The sequence below is a fragment of the Camelina sativa genome, chromosome 11, assembly GCF_000633955.1.
Source record: "Camelina sativa cultivar DH55 chromosome 11, Cs, whole genome shotgun sequence".
Lineage (NCBI taxonomy): Eukaryota > Viridiplantae > Streptophyta > Magnoliopsida > Brassicales > Brassicaceae > Camelina > Camelina sativa.
This window is the reverse complement of record NC_025695.1, coordinates 11,998,140-12,013,589: the sequence shown is the minus strand read 5'-3', so window position 1 is coordinate 12,013,589 and position 15,450 is coordinate 11,998,140. Positions and strand designations below refer to the sequence as shown.

Genomic DNA, 15,450 nt, shown 5'->3' with positions numbered 1-15,450 from the left:
TTGGGGTCTTTAAGAAGAAGCATATCCATGAGGATGAGTCTTTTGCCACTTCCAAGCAACTTCAAGACTTTCTTGAAGATTAGTGTAACGAGCAGACCAATTAAGATCTCTAAGAATCTTTGCCGGATCACTGTAAACCTCTGCGTAATCTCCAGGTCTTCGAGGCAAGAAATCTACTTTGATGTCTACTCCTGTCGCTTTTTTACAAGCTTCCACAAACTCTTTCACCGATCTTCCTTTCCCAGTACCTACATTGTAGATTCCGACGTTTCTAGGCTTAGCTTTCTCCAGTGCCTTCACGTGAGCATCTACAAGGTCAGTAACGTCTATGTAGTCACGAACACAGGTTCCATCTCCTGTTTTGTAGTCTGTTCCTTTCACCTATACATAGATAAACCAAATTTGAATCCATTTTTTTATCAAGTTGTAAGAGTTGAGTCAAGAAGAAGCATGGAGAGTCTGATGAGTGTTTTTTTTAGTCTTTTACCTGCAGGCCTGGAATCACGCCGCGAGCTGCATCAAAACAAGCACCTGAAATCCGCCCGTGTTCGCGTAGCTCAGGTTTTGGAGCTTCTCCTAGTCTACCTTCTGGATCTGAACCTATCACGTTAAAGTATCTGTGGAAGTAATAAAAGATCATCAGACAATGTTTGGTTGATCCAAATCAAACCCAGAGACGTTTTTAGAAACGTGGAACTACTTGACCTTAGGATCATGACTGCCATGTCAGAGTTTTTAGAGAAATCCAGGATCATGTCTTCAGCCATCTTCTTAGCTTTTCCATAAGGGTTAATAGGGACCTGAAAATCGATAATTTCCAAAGTTGATGAGACATGATCATACGAAAGAGAGGGTTTTTCTGAAACTGTTTTTGAGTACCTGTGGAGTAACTTCAACAATAGGCATCTTGTCAGGTTCTCCATAAGTGGCACATGTGCTTGAATATATCAACTTCTTCACTTTATGTCTAGCCACAGCTTCAAGAACTACTAATGTGTTTGATGTAATATTGTGGTAATACCTACAGAACAAAAAGACATGAGATTACCCATAAAGACTTCTAATCTTGCAGAAGTGTTATGAGCAAAACAGTGGCTAGAGATTGTACTTAAGAGGATCTAGAGTGCTCTCTCCAACATATGCTACTGCAGCAAAATGCATAACAGCATCAAACGCGTTCTCCGAGAAGATTTTCTCGACCTGAAATGAACAAAACACATACTTCATACAAATACCGGAACAAACAGCTCAAAAAAGAATCTTAGGGAAACGAAAAGTTACAGCTTTGGCATCTCCTAAATCAGCATAAATGAATTGAAGCCTCCCGGCTTCTGGGAACAATCCTTGTAAAACCTTGACAGCGCCTAGATTCCCGCGAGAAAGATTGTCCTGTTTGTGAGGAAAAATGATCAGTGTTACAAAACCAAACATTGCAGTTTGACTACTTCCCCAATGGATTGCACAATACAACCAAAGAAAGAAACTTTACCACAATGGTGACACGGTATGACTCCTTTAGCAGCCTCAATGCAGCATGTGATCCGATATATCCAGCACCACCAGTGACTAACACATGAGTCACGCCTTCCTCACTGCGAGAGAACTATGAAGAACAACAAATTGCAACAAGACCGAGATTACAAAAACACCAACTAAACCAGATTTAAGAGAAATGTTTTCAGACATCTAAAGTGAGTAACACATCAAAATTGTGGACTTACAGCGGTTGGAGACGTAAAACTAGGTGCGTGCTTGAGCATAATAATGCACAAAGCTGTAAGAGAAACAACCAAGATAATCCTGCCCATGACATTGCTCTTCCTTTTGGGTTCTAAGTATTCCATCCCTGAATTTTTATCAAAATCAAAGACATTGGTTGATCATCTAGACATCTAAAATGTTGCAGAGCAGAGATTCAATATATATACGTAAAATAGTAGTAGACTACTAACCTCCAAGAGGTCTTGAGCTTCTTCCTTGACTTCTAGCTCTAGAGAAACTTAGCATTGGGAGATTCAGAAGAATCTGAACTTAAAAATATCTCAAAAGTCTTCTTTTATCTTTTATTGAGACAGACAAAACTCCAAAAAAACAAATTCAAGATTTCAGTAGCCAGCAATCATGAAGCTCATTGCTGTTTGGGGAGTCGTACAAGAAAAGAAAAAACAAAGTCAAAACACATACTACCATAGAAGAAAAATATAAAATATGATTGGAAGTGGGGCCTTAATGAAAGAATCAAATAACAAAGAAAAAGACAGACAAAAAAAAAGATGAATACATACATTTATGAAAAAAAATAAGATCAAAGTTTCAATTAATTATTAGTTTTAATTTCATCTGTTAATTGGAAAGAGAAAACAAAAAGGTTCTTAGGCAAAAAGAGAGAGAGCATGTTTGTCATCACAGAACAGAACAAAACAAAAAACAGAGAAACAAAAGGTAGCAAGAAGTGTAAAAGTCATCGAATTTAATCGAAATTTCTTAGCTTTATGGCAAACCCATCTGAGAAATCACGGATCAGACGAAACCCATAAACGTTTCGATTGCCAATTTTGTATTTGGATTCAACAAAATTTTGATCAGATGTTTGTAAATCAGGTATAACAAAAATTGGGTAAAGAGGAAGACAAGACATAGATAGAGAGAGAGTACCTGAGAATTTCGCATTGAGAGAGAGAGAGAGGGATAGGGAGAAAGAAGAAGAGGTGTGTGAAGAATGGTTGAAATGGCGAAAGGCACGAACGTTATTAAGGGAGAGAGAGAGAGCAGAACGTAAGAGAAACTTAAGGGAGAGAAAGAGAGAGAAGATAGGGGGAGAGAAGCGGAGGAAGAAGAAGAAGAAGAAGAAAGTGAGGAGAAACGTGCAATGCAAAACGAAACCACAACTACGAGACCTGGTCACCACTCTCTTCTCCCCTCACCCCTTCAATTAAGGTCTCTCACCTTTTTGGAAAGAAGGAAAAATATATATTAAGGGAGAAATTTAGAAACAAATCCTTCAACTTTGACTAAATTATACTTTTAACCCCTCAAGTATTTTTTTTATACTGATCCATCCGACCCGAGTTTTTGTAGTTTCATCGTCGTGTCATAATCTGGATCCGCGTAGTACGCAAGTGCGTGAAGTTTTTGTTCATTTCAGTGAATGTGAATTATGTTTTACCAAAAACGGTGTTGACCAAATAAAGAAGTTTTCATAAACGTGAGATTCAAAGTCAAAAACATTAACTGATGATGATGATGTATGTACAATAAATATGACTTCTTAAATACTTTTATTCGTTTTTATCTCCCGTAAAAAAAATTGTGAAAATTAAAGAACCTTGTTTCCATCCACATCCAAGCATGAGAATATCATTTAAAACCAACCTTGCTTCTAAATTGTTAAGGGTGGGATAATGAAACTAATAATAGTGAGAAACCTTTCATGGATATTAATTTCAATTAGGTTTTTTTTTTATATATATTATGATGGCGATTGCAATGATTGTAATAAGGCATCATTTCGTGCAATCCTCATTTTATATTCCTTGATTAATTATGGGGAAAAAAACAATCGATGGGTGATCGATTTTTTTTGCTGCCTAGTTGTAGTCTTGTAGCGACTGCCTAACCATCTTAACGTGATTAGCCAACGAATCGATCGTAAACAAATGATTTTACCAAAGACATGTTATGATAGAGACTTTGTATATATCGTAGTACTCAATGATTTCTCAATATGTATACATTCTTTCTACGTGAGTAATTATTGAGAGTTTAAACAAATGCAACTTTGTTTTTGTTTTTGCTCATACAAATAAAAGATAAGATAGTCATCGATTTCTATAGTTTAAAGGTAGGTGATTGACTATGGATAATATCATTATTAACATAACCATTCTTTTTTTTTTATATCAAGTTTATCAATTTGTATCATTTATAACCAAATAACGAAAATGGTCAATTACAGTATGTGTTTCATTCTTGTTGATTAAAATTCTTTAGACGGCCTAATTTAGGTTGACTTCTTTCGTTTTCCTTTCTTTCTTAGTACAATAGCAAGAAACCAAAAATATAGACGTCAATATGCGATGCGTAGTCTTGTAAGCGTAATTATAAAAAGATACCCACCTAAGTCCCTTAAACCAACCAAAAACTACAAAAAAAAAAAACGAGGCCTCCTAGCTAGCTCCAAATTTTATTGATAATCGACTGCTGAATTTTTTTAGTTAGGTTACCTACAAGTTTTTGTCTCCTTTAGATAATACATCATCCTAGCCTCCTCTAGAAAACTTGCAGCTCTACGTTACACATTCTCGTAAATATTGAATTCGACGTAAGAATGAAATAATGTGTAGTGTAGGTGTGATTCTTTTTGTTTTTTTTTCTTCTGTCAACCGATATGCATTAGAAGATAAGTTGGTTAACCAAATCGGAACTAGATTAAGTGCACTTGTATAGGCTATGTGCCAAATATTTATAAGTTCTATCAAATACTAACCAAGAATACCTTTAAATGAACTTAACCAAGAATCTTCAAATCAAATCCGGTTTGATATCAAACCGGAAACCGGGTTTGAAGTGAACTTGCAAACGTCGTCGTATACACACTTTAATGAGTGTTATTTTCACACACAAGTGAGAGAAACAGAGAAGAAGGAAGAACGGAAGATGAAATCACCAAAACCTCCGAATCTCTCTGACAAATCTCTTAAACCCAATTTCTTCTACGGCCACCGTAAGCCCTCACATAACCGCCCTACCGTCTACGGTGGTCTCTTCTCCAACCGCCAATCACTCTCCAGAGACTCACCCCAACCACAATCCAACGCCGTCTCCAACCGAACACCTTTCGATCTCCGCAAATGGGATCCCGAAACCCATCTCCCATCGGAAAGACCACCTTCTTCTTCTTCTTCTCCTCCGCCGTCACATTCCACGGTGATATCCGCCGCCTCCGAGCGTCTATCTCCGATCGCGAGATTCGTCCTCGACGCATTCCGCAAGAATCGTAACCATTGGGGTCCCTCCGTGGTCTCGGAGCTAAACAAACTCCGCCGCGTAACGCCCACCATCGTCGCCGAGGTTTTGAAACTAGGTAACGATGCTGCTGTCGCGGCGAAGTTCTTTCACTGGGCTGGTAAGCAGAAAGGGTATAGACACGATTTCGCTGCTTACAATGCTTTTGCGTATTGCCTTAATCGAAACGGACACTTTCGTGCCGCGGATCAGTTGCCTGAGCTTATGGATTCTCAGGGAAGACCTCCGTCGGAGAAACAGTTTGAGATTTTGATTAGAATGCACGCTGATAATAAAAGGGGTTTAAGGGTTTATTATGTTTACGAGAAGATGAAGAAGTTTGGGTTTAAGCCTAGGGTGTTCTTGTATAATAGGATAATGGATGCTCTTGTGAAAAATGGTTACTTTGATTTAGCTTTGGCTGTTTATGAGGATTTTAAAGAAGATGGGTTGGTGGAGGAGAGTACTACTTTCATGATCTTGGTTAAAGGGTTGTGTAAAGCAGGCAGAATCGAGGAGATGCTTGAGATTTTGCAGAGAATGAGAGATAATTTGTGTAAGCCTGATGTTTTTGCTTACACAGCGATGATCAAGACGTTGGTTTCTGAAGGGAACATGGATGCGAGTTTACGAGTTTGGGATGAAATGAAACGCGATGGGATAAAACCGGATGTAATGGCGTATGGAACAATTGTTACGGGACTGTGTAGAGACGGTAGAGTTGAAAGAGGATATGAATTGTTTGTGGAGATGAAGGAAAAGCAGATTTTGATTGATAGGGAGATCTACAGGGTTTTGATTGAAGGTTTTGTTGCAGATGGGAAGGTCAGATCTGCTTGTGATCTATGGCAGGATCTTGTTGATTCTGGGTACATAGCTGATCTTGGGATTTACAATGCAGTTATTAAAGGGTTGTGTAGTGTGAAGCAGGTTGATAAAGCATATAAGCTCTTCCAAATTGCAATTGATGAAGAACTGGAACCAGATTTTGAGACTCTAAGTCCCATTTTGGTTGCATATGTGGTGATGAATAGACTGAGTGATTTTTCCAATTTGCTAGAGCGGATTAGAGAATCAAGATACCCTCTCGCAGATTACCTTTCACAATTTTTTAAATTGTTGTGTGCCGACGAAGAAAAGAGAACGATGGCTTTAGATGTCTTTGATGTCGTAAAGACTAACGGTCATGGCAGTGTCTCTATGTACAACATTCTTATGGAAGGTCTTTACAAGATGGGAAATATTCAAAAGTGCTTGTCACTTTTCTATGAAATGAGGGATTTTGGGTTTGAACCAGATTCATCATCTTACAGTATTGCAATTTGCTGTTTTGTTGAGAAAGGGGATGTCCAAGAAGCTTGTTCATATCATGAAAAAATCATCGAGATGTCTTGTGTTCCTTCCATAGCTGCTTATCTGTCTCTTACTAAAGGACTATGCCAAATTGGAGAAATTGATGCAGTGATGTTATTAGTTCGTGAATGTCTGGGAAACGTTGAAAGTGGTCCTATGGAGTTCAAGTATGCTCTTAGGGTTTGTCATGTATGCAAAGGGAATAACTCCGAGAAGGTTATGGAGGTACTAGATGAGATGAACCAGGAAGGTGTCTCCATCAATGAAGTTATATACTGTTCGATTATCTCTGGTATGTGTAAACATGGAACAATAAAAGCAGCAAGAGAAGTCTTTGCAGAGCTGAAAAAGCGCAAAGTAATGACAGAGGCTGATATGGTAGTCTATGATGAATTGTTAGTTGAGCAGACAAAGAAGAAGACAGCTGATTTGGTGCTTTCAGGGATCGCGTTTTTTGGTCTTGAGTCAAAACTAAGAGAAAAGGGTTGCAAACTACTCGATAACTAAAGTTTGGGACTGATAGATCATTCAGTTGCAAGGTAATGTGCTTTTAACCTAACAACTGCATATTCCTTCATGCCTGGTGGTAAGCTCTTTCGGGCATTGGTGTAAGTCCGAGTTCAATATTTCATGGTTGTGATTTTCCGAGAACCCAACCATGCAAGTTTTGGAGCTCGTCCCACGGATCAGTAAAGCCCGGAATCATTTTTTGGGTTCATCTTTATGGTGGCTGAATCATGGAAGTAAAGAAGTAAAAGTCTCTATTTTTGGATGGTGAAGCAGTGAAGAGCCTTGCGGGCATTGTGTGGAGAGGCTTAGCTCAAAACTTACAAATCAATGGATATCAAAATGTTGGCTCGGATTCTGCCACCCCCATAAGGGCCAGCCATAACCGTGATCCCTCTTCTAACTTTCCTGCAAATTCAGAATAATTGATAGATGGCAGTCCAAGTACTGATGTTGCAGCTTGAAGTTTTGATCTATAGTTTCTATATATATCCTTGTAACGAGAGTTATGCAGTAGTAAGAACCTCATTTTTCACATCAGATATGGTTTTAGTTGGATTTCCAAATTTTAGTTTTTAGTTAAAAGTTTGAATTGTGTCAGAATATTGGAATAAAGTTGGCATTTTTATCCCCGCCTTTGTGGACATGGCAGTTAAGTTCCCGTGACGATGGCTATGAAAAGTGGTTGCATTTATGAGAAATGGTCCATCCTTTTTATCTTTAATCACACATTCGGAAAAAGTATCCAATAATCGTTACCCATTTCTTCAATGAACACTCTTGTGAAGAGCGGTGGCGCGTGGATGGTTTCCCCGTCGTTGGCGGCGGCTGCTCTGAGGAGAATTAGAGTGTCTGGTTTCGCCACGTCATCATCATCATCTTCTTCTCCCAATTGGGAAGGTGGAGTTTCCTTAGTCCAGGGAGCTTCTAGAGGCATCGGCCTCGAATTTGTGAGTCTCTTTCTTGATCCATCTTTCTCTTTTATTACCCAAATCCTGGTCTCTACAAATATTCAGCTGCTAATGAATCACTTCTCAGAATCTTTAGTCTTTTCAGAAGTAATAAGATCCAAATTTGGCGGTTTCAGTTTTAGCTTCTTTTTTTGTTCTCGTTGTTTTTTTTTGTAGGTACGACAGTTGCTGGAGAAGAATGAGAAAGGGTATGTTGTTGCTACTTGCCGAAATCCAAAAGATGCAACAAGTCTCTCTGATTTGAAGAACCGTTTCTCTGAAAGGCTTGTCATCCAAAAGCTTGATGTTACAGATGAAGCTACCATTGAGGTTACTGTCTCTACAACACTCAAATATGTATCTGTTCATTTGTTTTGTAGGATAGGATACATGTTCATGTTTCTGAACCTGTTATCGGTTTATTAGGAATCAGCCGAATCTGTAAAAGATAGATATGGTTCTCTCAACCTACTTGTAAATGCAGCTGGTATACTTTCCATTCCTGGCGTATTGCAGCCAGGTATGGCTATGTTAGAGAAGTTAATCTCATCTTTGTCTGCAACTTGGGATAAACTAACGAAGCCTGTGAAAAAAGGACTGTTCTTTAATTTTGCCTCTTGACCTCAGTACAGAAACAACATTGAACAAGGTTGAGAAATCATCATTGATGCTTGCTTACGAGGTTAACGCTGTTGGTCCAATTCTAATGATGAAGGTAAGCACTCCATATTGTTTGTAATGATCACTGTCTTTAGATTATGCCCCAGAGTCAGATTTTCTTATGCGAAGCAGAGAGAGAAGTGGAAGAAGAATGTGCAAATCTAAGTTATGCAGTCCTTGTTTTTTTTACTCATGGATATGGTCCCACGGACTCTATACAAGAATAAAGCATTATGTCTTTGGCTGTGTTGCAGCATATGTGGCCTCTCCTTAAGGCTGGTGGAGGTAGTGGAACCGAGAGGGAAGTTGCTGTAGTAGCCAATTTAAGCGCCCGAGTTGGATCTATTGGAGATAACCGACTTGGTGGTTGGCACTCTTACAGGGCTTCAAAAACCGCACTCAATCAACGTACAGTTGAATAGATTATTGTTTTTTCCATTCTGGTCTGAGCTGAGAAAACCATTAATTTCTGTACACAACTGTTGCTTTTGCAGTGACTAAAAATGTATCGGTTGAGTTGGGTAGGAGGAAAGATCCTGTTGTATGCATTCTACTGCATCCAGGCACAGTAGACACTGATCTTTCTCGACCGTTTCAAAAGAATGTTCCCGAAGGAAAGCTTTTCACAAGAGAGTACTCTGTTCAGAAGTTATTGCACATCATCAACAATGCAAAGAAACAAGATAACGGCAAGTTCTTTGCTTGGGACGGTCAGGAGATACCTTGGTGATTGCTTGAATATTATTGAATTCTCGGAACTGAATAGTCGGTTCTTTCAAATTCTACTGAATTCTTGTGGGGGGTTTTACTGATTTCTTGTTTCGTGAGCATTTCCTTGGAGCAACATCGAATAACTTGGAGTGAGTATCCAGAAGCTTAGAGCTGTCTGAGTATATATAATAATCATTGTGATGGTCCAATCTTCTATATACATACATTGTATATTACTGAATAATTTCACACGCTACTTTTGAAACGTTGAGTCAAAGCATTGCCATATGTGATCCAACTATGACCTGGAGTTTTATGAACTCTGTTCTTGTTCATTAATCTTTGAAAAACTGCAGCGTCATCCCACTGTCTCACAGAACTATATGTGTTGCTGAGCAGCACATATGCTGCCGAGTTCTGAGGATCCAGACGCATTAGTTTCTCTGCAACTCGTCTAGCCAAGCTCACATCGCCATGAACTCTACATGAACTAAGTAGAATCTCCCATAGAACAGAGCTACTTCTGTATGGTGTCGCTTCTGCAAGCGTCTCCGCATCTTCAAGCCGACCAGCTCTTCCAAGACAATCAACTATACAGACGTAATGATCCAGCTCCGGTTCAATTCCATGATCTCTCTGCATTGAACTGAGTATCTCAAGCCCTGAATCCACCAGTCCTGAGTGGCTGCAAGCAGTCAAGACAGATACAAAGGTTATCCCGTCGGGTTGCCCTCCCGTTGATATCATCTCTCTATAGAGATCAACAGCTTCATCGCCTCTTCCATTATGAGCATACCCATGTATTATCTCATTCCAAAGAACCGTGTTTTTCCTTGAGACAGTATCGAAGAACTGTCGAGCTGAATCTATTTCACCGCATTTGCAATACATATCAGTAAGAGCGGTTTCAACAAAGGAATCACTTACGTATCCGCTCTTCACTACCTGTCCATGAAACTGTCTTCCATGGGCCAAACTACATAACCTTGAACAGCTGCTTAATAAAATAGCGTATGAAGTTTCATTAGGAAACAACACACCAGTCTGATGCATTCTTCTGAAGAGCATTAGAGCTTTTGTGTCCAGCTTGTTGCGACTAAGACCTGAGATCATTGAGTTCCAACAAGCGATATCAAATACGGTGTTACAATCATCAAAGACAGATTCAGATATCTCCATTTTCTCACATTCCGAGTACACTGCAATAAGGCCACTAACTATGTGACTGTTCTTAGAACTCTTGGTCCTTATCGCTACCCCATGGATCTGTTTCCCTCCTTCTAGATATCTCAATCTTGTGCACGAACTTAGTATCACACTCAAAGTGGTTATGCCAGGTTTCAAGTTCTGAAACTGCATTTGTCTGAAATTGTTTATTGCTTCCTCATAGTGTTCATAGTTGGAATAACCCGAAAGCATCGCATTCCATGCTCTAACACTCGGTTGGGGAATGCTACTGAATATTCTCCTAGCACTTTCAACATCCCCTGACCGAAAGCACGCTCCAAGAACACTAATGTATGTAACTTCATTTGGTTCAACACCAGAATCTATCATTCTCTTTAGATACTCAACGGATTTGTCACTTCGGTATTCCTGGCCAAATCCAGCTATCATTATGTTCCAAGAGACAACATTCACTTCAGCCATCTCAGCAAAAATCAGCTCCGCACCAATCATGTCTTCATTCTTTGCATATATTTCGAGCAACGAATTGTTAAGATGAAGATCTCCTACGAACCCAAATCTTAACGCGAGACTATGGATCTGCTTCCCGAGCACATTGCAATAGATGTCACTCGAGCTATCACATCCTTCTCTCGGAGTAGAGATGCTGAGAATATTAGATAAGCAAACCGAATCCACTTGGACACCTTTCTGACACATCGATCTGAACATTTCAACTGCCTCCAACACTTTATTTTCCCGAGCTAACCCGCTGATCACCGCAGTAAAAGAGACTTCATTAGCCTCCGAGAGAGATTCAAAGACTCGAACACCATAATCCATCATAAGCCCACACTTTGCATACATAGACAACAACGCATTCCCAACAAAACCGTTCTTATCAAGACCCGTTTTAACAGCAACCCCGTGACATCTCATACCAAAAACACCACCCCGAACCTTACCCAAGACACCACATCTCTCTCAGGCATTCCATCAAACACCTCACACGCTTCCTTTAAATCCCCAACTTTACAACAAAACGTCAAAAAAGCATTCCAAGAATAAACATCTCTCAGAGGCATTCCGTAGAACACCTTCCGTGCATAACCTCCATCACCACACTCAATATACAAATCCAACAAACGATTGCATATATAAGTATCACTGTCTAATTCCGTCCTAACCATGAACCCATGTACGATTTTCCCAGAAAGCTTACACCTTTTATCTCTATAACATCGCAATAGATTCACAAAGTACCTATTGCCCCCTCCACTACGCATTCTCAACAAAACAAAAACAAAAAAAAAAAAAGTTTATTTCTTTATAAAAATAAGATCATTCGTTACAGATAATATAATAAACTGAGAAAAAATACAAATCTTTTAATAATCTTTGGAGGAGAGAGAAAAAAATGTTTTTTTTTCTTCTTGTTTTGTTGGAGGGAATCAAGAAGGGATGACGACGGTGCGCATCATGTTCTTGAACTCGAAAAAGTCAACGCGACCATCTTGATTCCGGTCAACGGAAACGATCATCTTCTCAACTCGCTCCATCTCTCCACCTTCAGGCAAACCAAGTTTCTTGAGAACAGCTTGAAGCTCCCTAGCGGAGATGAACCCGTCGCCGTTCTCGTCAAACACCTTAAACGCCTCCTGAAGATCCGTTTCATCAGCCGAAGCGGCGGAAGAAGGATCGTTATTACCATCACCTTCGTTAACATCTCCGTCTCCGCCGAAGAAAGAGTCGTCGAGCGTCTTGTGCAAAGCAGAGAAATCGTCGAAGTTGAGACCGGTGTTTCCGGGCTGGATGTACGACTCGACGGTTGATTTGAGATCGGAGAGATCAGCGTTGAGACCGAGACGGGATAAAGCTTGGCTTAGCTCTTCGACGGTGATGAAACCGTCGCCGTTTTTGTCGAATAAGTCGAAGATGCGTTGGAGACGAAGTGCGTTTAAGCTTGGGCTACGTAGACTGAAGGATGATGATTGTCTTGAAACTGTCTTGTTCTCTCAATTGCTCTCCATTGTTCCTTGTCTTCTTCTTCTTCTTCTTCTTCTTCTTCGTTTTGTGGAATCTGAGAGATAAAAAGAATATGGGAATTTGGGAGTGATCGGAGTCTAATTATAGAATGAGAAAACAATTGGGGGAGAGTCCGTTTTTGCCGGCATTGACTTTTTTTCTGGCCCGCCATGTCTGAAATATAACTTCGAACGTTCAGTGACCCATAACATTCACATTAATGCGAAAATTTTAATAAAGGTCGCTTTTTTTTTTTGTGATCTGTCGAATAATATATTCGATTATGACATTTGTATAAAAATTGTAGTTTTGTATTACTTTTCTTTTGGTTCATATGAATGCTGAAAAGTTTTGTCTTCCGAACAATTTGTTAAAATGGAAAAAAAGTTATGATCTTTTTTTTTCCCGGGACAATCGAGATAGAGAATAGCGTTTTATTTTAATTATGATGCAAGTTTCTGTTTCAAATAGTAATGAATACTATAAGAGAAAAGGTTAATGCCTTTTAATGACGTACTTAAAAGGTAAGATTATTTCTAAAACTGAAACTGCTTTGCAAGTTGATAAATAATGATACTAGTAATACATAACTGTCGATGGCTTTTTCAACGGACAAGAGACGACAAGTCACGTCGTACGTGGACCTCGTGGGTAGTTAACGAAATTTTAATTCCAACGTTCCCATTTGCCAACTAGTTTTGTTGTCATGTTGTGTGTTTAGTTCTCTTTCTCTAGATCTTACCGAGCCGGGTCGGGTCGAATTGAGAACCCAATTCAGTTAAACCTCACTTACAGAAATATTCAAAATTATATGCTCGTTCTCTCAATAGTACTTGCAGTAATCAAAAGAAGAAAAAACACAAATACTGTATGTCTTAAATCCTAAATAATGCAATCCTAAAACAAGTATGTCTTAAACATGTCTGAATATCGAAAACAAAGCAATAAAGATTAAACACTTATCTCTCAATGATGTCGTAAACTAAACTCGTACAAAGAAGACACCAAGTCATAAATCTGCGTCAAGGTTGGTTGCTTCAACGGTGGTTTGTCAGTACACATCAGTCCAAGCGTAATGGCTTGCTTCACTTGATCAAATGGTCTTTCATCAGTCTTCATCTTCTCATCGATCACTCTCTCTAGATTATCTGGATAATGAACTCTTATATACTCGAGATACCTCCTTTCTGAATCTTCTTGTTCCATATCAGGTCTTAGGTTTGTGATCATCTCTAGAAGAAACAATCCGAAGTTAAATGTATCTGTAACAATAATAACAACACAACAAACACAATTAGCTTTTGTAACCTTCTAATTGATCATTATCTCAGGAGAAGAGAGCTCTTACTTGTTGATAAGTTGTTCCCATCTTCAATCTTGAAATGAGAAATCAAAGGCTCTTGATCATCATCGGATAACAAAACACTGTTTGTGCTGAGATCAAATGTAATCTCAGGCCATTGATCTGCTAGGTAACAAATACCTTCTACAACTCCTAAAACCACTCTTAACCTTCTTCTCCATGATGAAGCCGACGAAGAACTTAACCAAGTCTCAACAGTTTCCCCTTGAGTCCACTCTGTAACCAAAGCTCTCAAGTTTCTGCTATTACACCAACCCAAAACTCTAACCAAGTTCTTGTGTCTTAACCTGAAAGCCGCCTCGCATTCCTCTCCGAACTCACGCCTCTTCTCACTCGAAACCTTCTCTTTATAAATCTCGATCTTTGTCTCTGTCCCGTCTCTCAACGTCCCTTTGTACATATCAACTCTATTGCTCGTGCTCAGAAGATGCTGATCTGAAAACTCGTCCGTCGCAGCTTCGAGCATCGCGTATGTGAACTTGTAACTTCTCCGGCAAGTTCTTGGAAAGTAATCAGGTCTCTTGATACATAACCATCCAAAGCAAAAACAGAGCAATATCACCATTATCGGAAACACGATCAACAAGACCAAAAATTTCATCTTGTAACGCTTGACATTTGGAAGAACACCGGACTGTATGAAACTAGAGGCGTTGAACCGTTTGAAGAAGTCAGAATCTGAGATCTTGTTCTCAGAGAAACGGTTATACGATAGATTCAAATGCGTCAAGTTGGTTAATCCAGAGAGATCCTGAACCGGAACAAAACCAGAGAACTGGTTGTAACTCAGATCAAGAGTACGAATCTGAGCACAAGACAACATTTTTTGGGAAACCATCTTTGAGAGAGTTGTTAACCAGCTCGATGTCGACTACGGTTAGAGGACAGTACTTCCAGAAGAAATCAAAAGAGAGGTAAAGCGCGGCGGTTTTAGGACGACCGTGGATTCTGATCCTAGGGAAAGACTCAACGCAGTTAGGGTTCTTGGACTCGTTGCAGAGATGGCTAGCGACGATGGTTGATCTGAAAATCTCGACAATGTCGATTGGAGAAGATGAAGTGTTGTTGCAGTAACGGAGCAAGGGATCACGAAGACAGTTATTGGTGATTGTAGTGGTAAAATCAGGAGGTGGACTAAGATTGGCGAGATCTTCCACGACTGTTGCTGAGAGTACTGAGAGAGGAAGAAGAGTTGATGATAGTGAAATGAGGAAGGAGACGAAGAAGAAGAAGAGAGAAGATGCCATTGGAGAGAATGAGAACTTTTTGTTTGGTTTCGTGTATGGGTGAGAGAGAAGATAAGAGAGCGAGAGAGAAGCAGAGAGGTAAGTTATAATTTGAGGTGTTGTTGTTGGCGGTTATGTTGAAACAGAGTGGGAAGAGACTTACGCGCCCATTTTATTTCTTTTAGTGAACGTGTGCTTGGAAAATGAAGATTNAAAAAAAAAAAAAAAAAAAAAAAATTGTGAAGTATTTAAATGTTGGAAATATCTACACTTTTTACAGTTTAATGAGTTAATTTGTCTAGGAATGCAGAAGGTAATTTGCTTTATCGTTTCTTCATTACACAATTCATTCATTGTATCTGTAATCTTATTGATAATGAGTTAATTTGTCAAAACAAATTTGAAATGTTTTTACCTTATTATAAAAAATATCTTTCATATGGGCTAGATCGAAACTAGAGCAGGTTAATTTGATTTCTAAAGA

General features: G+C 39.2%; 3 protein-coding genes and 3 pseudogenes across 4 annotated transcripts; 2 read left to right on the top strand and 4 right to left on the bottom strand.

Annotated features, from left to right (window-relative positions):
- Positions 1-2,954, bottom strand: LOC104722988 (probable UDP-arabinose 4-epimerase 3). 2 transcript variants are annotated; one of them, XM_010441268.2, is made up of 10 exons: positions 2,656-2,954; positions 1,953-2,134; positions 1,722-1,846; positions 1,490-1,603; positions 1,282-1,389; positions 1,109-1,200; positions 880-1,021; positions 706-800; positions 488-617; positions 1-381 (listed from the first exon to the last, which is right to left on the bottom strand). In XM_010441268.2, exons 2-10 carry the CDS (start codon positions 2,005-2,007, stop codon positions 10-12), a joined length of 1,233 nt encoding a protein of 410 aa, XP_010439570.1. In that variant the 5' UTR covers positions 2,008-2,134; positions 2,656-2,954; the 3' UTR covers positions 1-9. The 2 variants fall into 2 exon arrangements, with proteins under 2 accessions (XP_010439570.1, XP_010439572.1); XM_010441270.2 differs by having other exon boundaries at positions 1,953-2,081.
- Positions 4,657-7,494, top strand: LOC104722986 (pentatricopeptide repeat-containing protein At4g20740-like). The gene has a single exon (XM_010441266.1). The coding sequence runs from the start codon at positions 4,657-4,659 to the stop codon at positions 6,862-6,864; it is 2,208 nt and encodes a 735-aa protein (XP_010439568.1). The 3' UTR covers positions 6,865-7,494.
- On the top strand, positions 7,549-9,450 carry LOC104722987 (C-factor-like). Its single transcript, XM_010441267.1, has 6 exons — positions 7,549-7,814; positions 7,992-8,144; positions 8,241-8,334; positions 8,447-8,529; positions 8,729-8,882; positions 8,969-9,450. The coding sequence occupies exons 1-6, from the start codon at positions 7,635-7,637 to the stop codon at positions 9,202-9,204; spliced, it is 900 nt and encodes a 299-aa protein (XP_010439569.1). The 5' UTR covers positions 7,549-7,634; the 3' UTR covers positions 9,205-9,450.
- Positions 9,407-11,711, bottom strand: LOC104727883 (annotated as a pseudogene).
- Positions 11,720-12,382, bottom strand: LOC104722985 (annotated as a pseudogene).
- Positions 13,344-14,987, bottom strand: LOC104722984 (annotated as a pseudogene).